Source organism: Grammomys surdaster, unplaced genomic scaffold, assembly GCF_004785775.1.
Source record: "Grammomys surdaster isolate TR1022 unplaced genomic scaffold, NIH_TR_1.0 311, whole genome shotgun sequence".
NCBI lineage: Eukaryota > Metazoa > Chordata > Mammalia > Rodentia > Muridae > Grammomys > Grammomys surdaster.
Genome location: NW_021604730.1, coordinates 1,342,007 through 1,353,929, shown reverse-complemented (window position 1 = coordinate 1,353,929; position 11,923 = coordinate 1,342,007). Strand labels below are relative to the sequence as shown.

Below are 11,923 nucleotides of genomic sequence, written 5' to 3'. Positions count from 1 at the left end.
CAAGCAAGCAAGCAAGCAAGCAAGCAAGCAAGCAAGCAAGCAAGCAACCAACCAACCAACCAACAAACCAACCAATCAACCAACCAAACAAACAAACATTAGTAAAAACAATAAACAGAAAGAAAGCTACACCCACACTCATGGTAAATGTCTGAAAATAAAAAATTAAGGGGGAATCTTGACTATCAGGTAACCATCTAGAAACAAAAACTCTCCTGACTAGAAAATTAAACTTAAACAGACATTTTTCCAGCAAATGGTTAATAAGCAGTTGCAAGTATGCTCAGCATAATTACCCACTAGGGAACTGCAAATCCAAACCACAGTGGGATGCTGACAGATCTCAGAGTAGGTAGAGGACACCCACATTGTGCATGGATTTCAGAACTTCTGTTAAAAATCCCCAGATAGAGGGAGAGTACAGACCTAGAGAGTGAGGGTGGAAAACATTACTAAGATACAAAGAAAACTTTGGAGAGCAGAACAGAAAGAGAGTTTAGAAGCCTCAGTTCTAGAGAATGTTCTTTTTCTAGTGTGAGTGTATGAAGACAATGGTTGGAAAAAGCTTTTCAGTAATACAATTTTATGAGCAGCAAGAGCAAGAAAGAGAGCAAATGTTTGAGCCAATGAGACAATAGAGAGAAAATAGAGGGAAAGAGATTAGAAAGGAGAGGTGATGAGAAGAGGTGGGAGAGAGGGGAGGAGAGAGAGAACACACAGAGGAGATAGAAAGATAGAAGATATAGGAAGAAAGAAAATTAGATAGATGATAGATGATAGATAGAAGATAGATAGATAGATGATAGATAGATGATAGATAGATAAATAGATGACAGATAGATCGATGACAACTAGACAGACAGATGATAGATAGATAAAACAAAGCCATAATTGCAGCTGCACTGGCAGCAAGGACTTGGTACATTCAACATCCTCTTTCTTTTCACACCCAACCAGAACAGTGTTAAAAAGCCATGTTTCATTCAGAAGGCTCTGTAGGTAATGATCTTTCCAGACCACTCTCTGGGAATCCTTAGTAAGTATTTGTGTACTGTAGTCTAGAGTAGTTCTTCAGAATACCCACTAGATAGACTGGCAATTGTTTAGATCCAAACCGAAGAATACAAACCTTCTATGAGTCACAGATTAGAGCTAACCACAAAGAAACAAGTAAGAGTGTCACAGCCATCCTAAGAACAAACGAAGGCAGACACAGGACATGGACCCACATGAAGGATTTTACAGAGACTGGCGCAGTTTCCACAACTGCCAATGATACACAAAGACAAGCTAAGATCTGTGCCCACATGAAAGATTGCAGGGAAAACTTGAGCTCTGCATCCAGGCAAGGAACTTTACACAAACTGCCCCTCATCTATGTTTCTCTTGTTTACTTTTGTGATCCCCTTATTTAATATTAATTTCAAATTAGTGGACTAGCTTTCCCCACTTAGCTCTTTTAAAAAGTATAAAGGTGTACCCCAGGATACACAGATTGTTTGAGCTTTTAAGTATCTACTGTAGTCCTCTAAGGATTGGGATTGCTTTAGGCTGATTGATTGGATTTCTTTAGCTTTTTTTTTTTTTTAATCTTGCATTTAGGCAAGACCCTTCAAATCTCCCCTTTATCTTTACTGTTTTCAAATTGTCATTTGCTATTTTCCTCATTTTTCTCTCAAATACTAATAGATGGCCTTACTTAGTTTATTTCCTTTCCACTTGTAGCTTTTATAATTAGTATTTTAGTTTTCCACCTTTGCTATTTTACTCCATACTGTTGTAGTTGAAAGGGTTTGTTTTAAATTGATTATTACTGTATTTTCATGTTGGACATATCTACTGGTTGTAGAAACCACTGTGGATGACATTATCTGGGACAGTGCTCAGGATCTAGAGTGATACCCTAAGAATACAAGACTGAGTGTCTAGCAATTGAGCTATGCCCAGAATCCAGAAGTTAGAAAGCACATCTCAACCTCATTATAACTTAGGCCCATGTGAACATTGCAAATATTTCCACTAAAATAATCCAGGTAATTAAAGAAAAAATCCAACCCCAAGCCTGTGTGGATCCCAACTTCTTCTGTGTGGATTCTAGCACAGACACAAGAAACAGAACTCCCTGAAAATGACTGACTCCATAGCAATGGATTCCAATGCAAAGGTATTAGTGACATTTCAAACAAATAATTACAAAGAATGAGTAAGTGAATGTTCAAAGAAATTGAATAGAATAAATTCCTAAAAATTAAAATAAAACCCAAACATCTGAGTGTAATAAGGAAGAAAATCTAGAATATGGAAGGGGAATTCAACAAAGAAAAATATTGAAAAAATATACATAAGATTTTGGAAATGAAAAGCTCAAGTGAAATAGAAAGTTTCACCAAGAGATTAGATGAAGTAAAGGCAGAAGTTCAGGGGTTGGAAACAAGGTGGATGATATGGAATATTAGAACAACATTGACGATAGATAAAGTGAATTGAACACACAAAATCTATAGGAAACCATTAAAAGACCAAATCTATGAATCATGAATATAGAAGCTTAAAATATTAAAATATTTAATAAAATAATAGAAAATTACTCAAATATAGGACAAGACTCTGCTCCTCCAATGAAACCAATCTATATTAACTTATAGTTAAAATGTCAAGTTTATAGAAAATAAGCATATTTAAAGTTTAAGGAAACGCCAAGGCAAATCAATAAACACCAGATTTCTCCATAGAAACTCTAAAAGTCAAGAGCTCTTGCAAAGATGATTTTCAAGTTTTCAAAGGCATTAGGGCCAATCTGGATTTCTATCCTCAGCAACGTTAACCTTCATAAATCGAAAAAGACAAACTTTCAGTGATGAGCACAAGATAAAGAAATTCATGGTCACTAAGCCAGAATTATAAAGATTATAAAGAAATATTACAGATAGAAATAAAATTTAAACACTTTTAGGAGGCCACAGGAAAATCTACACCCTATGATGATGGGCAATAAGCAAATGAGAACTAGGAAATATAGCATAAAAACAAATGGCAGGATTTAACTCATGTCTTTCAGTAATAAATGGTCTAAATTCTAAATACAGATGTTCTCAATTCTTCAATCAAAGGATATCTACTAATGTTATTTTTTTTAAATAGCATCCATCTGGTTTTATGTTGAGGTCCTTGATCTACACGGACTTGAGTTTTGTGAAAGGTGACAAGTATGGATATATTTTTATTTTTCTATATATAGACTGCCTGTTAGACTAGCACCATTTATTGAACATGCTTTCTTCTTTTTTGTATATTTTTGGCTTATTTGTTAAATATCAAGTGTCCATAAGTGTGTGGGGTTATTTCTAGGTCTTCAATTCTATTCCATTGATCGACCTGTCTGTTGGTGTACCAGTACCATACAATTTTTATCACTACTGATTTGTAGTACAGCTTGAGATCAGGAGTGGTGATTTCCAGAAGTTCTTTTATTGTTAAGTATTGTTTTTGCTATCCTGGGTTTTTTGTTTTTCCATGTGAAATTAAAAATTGCTCCTTCTATGTCTGTGAAGAATTGTGTTAGAATTTTGATGGAGTTACATTGAATTCATAGATTGCTTTAATAGGATGGCCATTTTTACTATGTTAATCCTACCCAACCCATGAGCAAGGGAGATCTCCCCATCTTCTGTGGTCTTCTTCAGTTTTTTTCTTGAGAGACTTGAAGTTCTTGTCATACAGATCTTTCACTTGTTTGGTTAGAATTACTCTAAAATATTTTATATTTTTTATGACTATTGTGAAAGGTGTTGTTTCCGTATTTTCTTTCTCAGGCTATTATTTATCATTTGTATAAAGGACGGCTACTGATTTTTTTGAGTTTATTTCATATCTGTCCACTTTGCTGAAGCTGTTTATCAGCTGTAGAAGTTCTCTGGTAAAATTTTGGGGTTGCTTATATATACTACCATATCATCTGCAATAGTGATACCTTGACTTCTTCTTTGCCAATTTTTATTCCCTTGATGTCCTTTTGTTGACTTATTGCTCTAGCTACAACTTCAAGTACTATATTGAATAGATATGGGGAGAAAGTGGGCAGCCTTGTCCCTGGTTTTAGTGGAATTTCTTCAAGTATCTTTCCATTTAATTTGCTATTGGATTTTGGCATGCTGAATATTGCTTTTATTATGTTTAGGTATGAGCCTTGATACACTGATTCCAATAGAAGAGAAAGTAGGAAAGAGCCTCAGACTCATTGGCACAGGGGGAAATTTTCCTAAACAGAACTCTAGGTTCAGGTTCTAAGATCAAGAATTGATAAATGGGATTTCATGAAACTGAAAAGCTTCTATAAGGCAAAAGATATAGTCAACAGGACAGATTGGCAACCTACAGACTTGGAAATATTTGTCAGATAGTAACATCTCTACCCCTGCTTGCTTTCTAGTTCTATTTCATTCTTTCATCCCAAGGCTTTGCCAACAAGGTACACTCTTGTAGATAATAGCACATGGGCCTTTTTTTAAAATTACTTTTATTTATTTCTTTTTTACTGTCCAGCCACTGCCATACTCCAAGTACCCCCTCCTACAATTCCTCATCTCATTCCTTCTCTCCCATGTCTCCAAGAAGATGTTTCCCAGCCCCCACCAGGCCTCCCCACTCCCTGTGGCCTCAAGTCTCTTAAAGGATAGGCACATCTTCTCCCACTGAGGCCAGTCCAGGTAGTCCTCTGCTATATATATGACATGGGGCTCCGACCAGCTCCTCTATGCTTCCTGCTTGTTGGCTCAGTGTCTGAGAGATCTCAGGGGTCTAGGTTAGTTAAGACTGCCGGTCTTCTTATGAAGTCACCCTTCTCTTCGGCTTCTTCAAGCCTTTCTCTAATTCAACCACAGGCTTCCCTGACTTTAGTCCAATGTTTGGGTGTATATATCTGAGACTGTCTCAGTCAGATGCTTATTGGGCCTCTCAGAGGACAGCCATACTAGGTTCCTGTCTCTAAGTACACCATAGCATCAGTAATAGTGTCAGGCCTTGTAGCTTCCCCTTGAGATGGATTCCAAGTTGGGCCTATCACTAAACTGATTTTCCCTCAGTCTCTTCTCCATTTTTTTTGTCTCTGCAGTTCTTTAGACAGTAACAATACTGGGTCAGAATTTTTGACTGTGGGATGGCAACCTTACTTCTCACTTGATGCCCTGTATTTCTACTGGAGGTGGACTCTACTAGTCCCTTTTCCTGTTGGGCATTTCATCTAAGGTCCCTCGCTTTGAGTCCTGAGATTCTTTTACCTCCCAGGTTTCTGGTACTTTTTAGAGGGTTCTCCCATCTCCCACAAACACACATCCTGGAGGTTGCATATTTCCATTCACTCTGCTGGGCCTCAGGGCTTCTGTCCTATCTCCCCTTCCCTCATACCTGATCATGTTCCCCCTTTTCCCTGCCCTTCCCCTCTCCCACCTAGATCCTTCTCTCCCTCTGCCACCTAAATTAGAAATTATAAAGAGTATTATTTCAGATTGACTGGGCTTACTATCTATCGTGATAACTGTAAAATTCTAAGAAGATATGCACTTGACATTAGTACAACCAACTGTGAAAATCACCATTTAGGTGAAAGTTGCTTATAGATTCAATGCAATCTCAATCAAAATCCTCCTCTCATTCTTACAGAATAGGGAAAAACTATTCTAAAATTTATACAGATCTATGAAAGACTCTACATGGCCAAATCAATCCCGAGCAAAAAAACAATGCTGGAGAGATGACCATACAGATCTTTATATTACAGAGTCACAGTAATAAAAAAACATGGCACTGACATACCCAATTTCACATAATGAACACTACTGTATATAAAATCACAAGTTGACCATAACATAATAATAGTGGATGACTTCAATGACTCACTTTTACATATAGACATATGGACAAAAACTCAGCAAAGAAACACCTGAGTTTACCATGATTATAGTCAAATAGATTTAACAGACATTCTACTCACACTGCAGAATACACATTTCAGCAGTTCATGGATCTTTTTCTAAAATATAACCCACATCTTAGGACACAGGGCAGTCCTTACCTCATGCATGACAATTGACATCTGATCATTGTGAAGTAAAACTAAAAATAACAGCAAGAGAATGTAAACAACACAAACTCATAGAGCTGGAACATGACTGTGTGAGTGATGGATGTGTCATGAAAGAAACCAGCATTTTAAAACATCCTACAATTGTATAAAAATGAAACTACAACATACTAGAACCTGTCTGGCACAATGACATGCAGCTCCAAGGAGAAGTTTAATTCTACAAATGTTTGCCTTAAAACATCAGAGAAATATTAAATAATTAACTTACTGAAATACAATAGGACCTTAAGAAAACAAAGTAAGAACAAGCTGATCCTCACTCAATAGATGGAAAAAACCACTAAACACCAGGAAGACACCAATAAAATGGAAATGAATAGATTTGAGGAAGCTAAGTCTCAGTTCTTCTAAAAGACAAATGAAATTTGCAAACTGCTGTTCAAACTAACCAGTGTGAAGGACACTCAAATTAATAAAATGGGAGAGAAAGGGGAAATGTTACAACAAGCATAGAGGAAATTCAAAGGATGAATAGGCTATACTTTGAAAGCCTAAATACCAATAAACTAAAATATTTGAAAAACATGGATAATTTTCTAGATAAATCTTACCTAAAAGTAGTCCAAGAGAATATAAATAATTTAAGATTGAGAAGGAGTAGCAAAGTTTCCCAACCAACAAAAGCAAAAATGTTGATGCTGCTGAATTCTACTGACATTTAAATAACAAAATGTTTCTCAAACTATTCCATGGCCAAAAAAAGAAGGCATGCTATCAAACTCAGTTTTAAAGCCAATATTAGCATGATATCAAAGAAGATAAGAACACAACAAAAATGTCTCTAATGAATACTGATGCAAAAATTCTTGAAATTGCATGCAAATCCAATTCCACTATGTATTTGCAAAACAAACAAAACCAAAATAGAATCCATTCACTATAACAAAGAAGGCCTTATTCTATGAATTAAAGAGTAATTCAAGACATAAATCACTATAGCAATGTCTGTGTATCATATTATTATACTTATGTACAGCAATCACATGATCATTTCAATAGGTGCAGGGAAGTCTATAACAAAATTTAACAGCCCTTTATGATAAATTATCCAAAGAAACAAGGAACAGAAAGAATGTACTTTAATATAATAAAATATATGTGCGATCAATAGCTAATATTTTACTAAATAAGGGAAACCTCAAGGTGTTATCATTAAAATCAGGAATAAAGTAATAGTGTTTATTTTTCTATACTTCTTCAAAACAGTGCTTTAACTCTTCACTAGAAAATTTAAAGGATCAAATTACCCCTGATGCAAATAATATGATACTGGGCATGAGGTGGTAAAACCAGTAAAAGTTAATACTGACAAACACCTCTCAAAGTTATCAGAAACAAATTGACATATATAAATTAGAAGTTTTTCTATTTAACAATAATGAACACACTGAGAAATGAATAGAGAAATCAATATTATTGACATAGGTTAAAAAACACCTAGAAGTAAACCTAACTTCTAGAGAAGTGAAAGACCTCTACAGTTTTAAAGCACTGAAGAAAAAAAATGTTAGAACACACCAGAAGATGGAAAGACCTCTTATGGTTATGGATTTGTAGAATTAATATAGTAAAATTATGTAGCTATATTACTACTTTTTTCTACAGATTCCATAGAATTCCCATCAGAATTCTAAGGACATTCTTCACAGAAAAAAAATTCTAAAATTCCTAGGAAAGCTTAAAAGACACCATGAAGCCAAAGCCATCTTCATTAAAAAGAGACCTGCTCCAGGCACTCTAGTATCTGATTTGACCACAAAGCCAAGGGAGCAAAGAACAGGGTGGCAATGTCATAACACAGATTTACCGACCAAGGAATAAATTTCCCCCCAAAAGAGACATTAACAATGGCGTGGGGGAAGATAGACGTCTACACATAAATGAGTGAAATTCTCTCTCCATCTCTCACCCTGTATAAAAGTTAATTTAAAATATACAAAAGTTAATCTAAGGTCTCAAATGAAACTCTGAAACGGTTAGAGGAAAACATAGGAAAATCACTTGAGATATAGACATAGTCAAGGATTTCCTGCAAAAGACTCTATAGTCAGGAAATGGTTTCAAGAAGTGATCAATGAGAGCACATGGAACTAAAAAGCTTCTTCATTTCAAAGGGAACAACCAAAAAAAAAAAAAAAAAAGAGAAGCTTGGAGAGTGGGAGAAAGTCATTGCCAATCATCTGACAGATGATTAGTATCTAGAATACATAGCAAACACAACCAAATACTCCAAACCTAAACAATCCAATCACAAATGGGAAAATAAAGTGGACAGGTAGACAGCACTCAGAGGACAAAGTTCAAATGGCCAGTAACACCTAAAAGATAATAAATAACTTTATCCAGAAAAATACAGATTAAAAAGCACATTGAAATTCATCCCATCCTAAATAGAATGTTTATGAGAAATAGTTTACACCAATGCTTGTGAGAAAAGGGGGGGATTGCAAATCTCAAATAATCTTGCTGGAAATATACACTAGTCTGTCCACTATGGACATCAGAATGTAGGTTTCTAAAAATTTCAAAAATTAAACTTCCATATGACCCATTTACCACTGTATACATGCATCTATGTCTACCATTCTTGTATACATTCAAGGATTCTACATCAACATGACAGAAGACTTTTTGCACACCATTCTTCATTACACTGCCATTATAGCTGAGGTATAAAATCTACATATTTATCTATCAATAGACAAATAAAATAATCATATATGTATTTAGCAGATAATAAAGTTTTCTTAACTAATATATTGAAATGAATCAGGGTTCAAATTATGGAAAGTTTTTGAATATTTAAAAATGATATTCAACAAATAAGATATGAATTTAAAACTGAACTTTCCCATGGTAAATCTGAAAAATCTCCCATTGGTCTCTACATTGGTCAAGAAGCCAAAGCACAAAGATGCCATATTGGATTCATTGACCATCTCTCTCTCTCTCTCTTAATGTTGTTTGGCTTAGTTACCCATCTCAGACATTGATTAATTGCAAGGCATGAACCTTTTTCTACCAGTCACCCTACCCAATAACTTTCAGAAGCTTTGAACACCAGTGACTTCTATGCTACTTCCTTGGTTTCTGTTTACTCTTATTTTATGGTTCATTTCCTTCAAACAGAATCCATATGACTGAATCTTGAGCTTTAGAACCGAGCTGGGCAATGTTAACCTTTCCATTTGTAACACAACGTTTGCCTGGTTAAGTTTTTGTGGCTTCAAACACAATCTCAATCTGGGTAATTCAGCCCATAAGCCTGATTCCAAGATGTTGTTCTCAGCTTACAGAGTTTAGAGACAGGAGACTTCATCCTGTTAAACACAGTTGCCATGGTAACAGCCTCCATAGGAAATAAGCTGCCCCTTCCTTTTTAAAAATGTTCCAGGTCACAGCTTATCCATCCAAAGTTATTGTGGAATGTGGAATGTGCATGAGCCATCCCCACTAATATTAATTCTTTGAGAATTTTGTAAGTCTATTCTTATAATCTTAACCTTCCTCCCCAAACTCCTCTAGAGGTACCATTCTTTCCCTCCCTACCCAACTTTGTGTTCTCTCTCTCTCTCTCTCTCTCTCCCTCTCTCCCTCTCTCCCTCTCTCTCTACCTCCCTACCCCCCCCCCCCCCCCCCCCCTCTCTCTCTGATTTTTTTGAACAAGTCAAGTTTATGCTGCCCATGCTTTCTTGATAGGTAGCCTTGCACTGAGTGAGGTAGGTTGAGCATGGTCAACCTACTAGAGATCACAACCTTAAAGAAGACTGACTTTCTCTCTCTCTCAGCAGCCATTAATTTCCAAGGCCTTCAGCTAGACGATGGAACTTCATGCTCAACTTCCCTCTCCATGCTGGGGGTTGTTTGAACTGATCTTGGGAAGATTATTAAGAGCCAGAGGCTATGAATGACAATAAGGAAATACTGTTTTCCTTGACACAACACAGCAGGTGCACATAGGAACACATGCAGCTGTGACTGCATGCCCAGGATGTTTCTTTCAAATTAAACTTTCCTTCTCTGTCACTACCTCTTTAGTTTGGGCTCCTACCATTTACACCTAATTTCTTTCAAATGTTAACATCTTAGTTGCTAGCCCCATATCCCCAAACAGTCCAGTCACATCTGTCACTTACTAGTTTCCCTTTATTTAAAGAGCAATTCTGCTTTGAGTTTCCTTCATGCCTTCTAAAAATAATGGTCTTCTTTAATTATTTCTTGATATGTATACAAAAATATTTACAAGCATGCTTTCACCATCCCCCCTTAAGTATGATGGTTGCTTATGTGAACTGTATAAAAAGACTGAAATTTGAAGGCATTGCTTCACATCTCTTCAAACTGTAGTGATGACAGCCCATTATAAAAATCTTCAAATGTGTAAGCAAATGCCTTAAAGGCAAATAGTTTACATTATAATTTTTTAATCTCTACTTAGTTATTGCTAAGTATGATTCCCCTCAAATAGTGTCATCACAAATATATAAACATCTGGTTAAATTTATAGATGAGTTTTTATCATCTGCAAGTTTTTATTCATAAAATTTTCACAGGATATTGAAAAGGAAGATATTTCTCTTGAGTTGTATAATTCTTTAGGAGTCTGTATTGCTAACTAACTCAAATACAAGTTACATATTTCCTATAGTTTCTATCACAGAACTGTCTTATACTACAGGACTTTACCAGAAACATTTTTTTGCACAATCTAAAAATTTCAATTGTGAACACCATAATTCTTAAATCTTTTTGTTAGCAAATGTGTTACAATGATATTAATTCTAAAAAGTACTTAATAACTTATTACACTTACTTTGAAGACTTAAGAACTTATAGTACTAATTTTTACCTTGAAATGATAATGTATTTATATGTATACATGTGTGAAATATTAACACATAGTTTGTAAATGCAAATCTACTTGCAGTAAAATATTTAATGTATGTACTTCTAAAATCCTTTGAACATTTGATTACATTATAATCTTCAGGATAAATTTGAAGAGAATCAACCTTGACTTCTTTAATATGAAGTCAACAGGTTTTCAAAAATTTCTCTTGCTATTCACTTAACTCTTATGTAAATCTTCTCTCTGTGGAGGCCCCTCTTTAACCTATTCATACCAAAACATAATGGTTTTGCCATTGAATCTCTCTTGCAAATGTCAAGCTGTACTGGTAAGTGGACTGTTATTGTACTCTGCCTGGGTTTTATTTCACAATACCTCAATGTTTTGAAATATAAACTTCAAAAGTGAAAGCATGATTACAAAAAAAATTTTTCACAGATGGTTTATGATAGGAATTAATACATTTGTCCCATAGTTGAATATGTCACCAGAAATTGGGAGATTCATTTACTCTTTTTATGACTGAATAAGTGTTGAATTGGGAATATAAAAGTTAGGCCTGTGGGAAGACACAGTACTTAATCTCATATTTATGTTAAAAAATAATTTCATTATTATTGTCAGAAAATGAGTTTCCAGAAGCCCATGATGGTTTTTATTCTTCCTAATTATTTTTTGTGGTATAGTAGAGCTTAGCACAAATATTACTAAGCATCTCTTTAAAGCTGTAAGAATATTTGGTCACCATAGAGTCAAATCCCCAGAACATGACTGAACCCTGTACACTTAGGCATAGGAAGTATCACAATATCTACTTGCTAGTCACTCCTGTCTCTGAAGACTTCTAGGCTGTGGGCACTTTGACTTGCATTCTTTTCATGTAGCGGGCTCCTTAAAAAAAAAGAAAATTTAAACAATTTTAATTAAATGTA

The 11,923-nt window shown here is 35.2% G+C and overlaps 1 protein-coding gene across 6 annotated transcripts in view; it reads right to left on the bottom strand.

Moving 5' to 3' along the window:
* Lrrc7 (leucine rich repeat containing 7) overlaps positions 1-11,923 on the bottom strand; it is a 438,353-nt gene that overhangs the window by 290,631 nt on the left and 135,799 nt on the right. For 3 of the 6 annotated variants that reach the window (XM_028777579.1, XM_028777577.1, XM_028777581.1), the window contains exon 3: positions 11,807-11,882. The exons of the other annotated variants lie outside the window; for them this stretch is intronic. In XM_028777579.1, the coding sequence (XP_028633412.1) occupies position 11,807 (1 nt within the window). In that variant the 5' untranslated portion in view covers positions 11,808-11,882. The remainder of the gene's footprint in view (positions 1-11,806; positions 11,883-11,923) is intronic. 6 annotated transcript variants of the gene reach the window in all.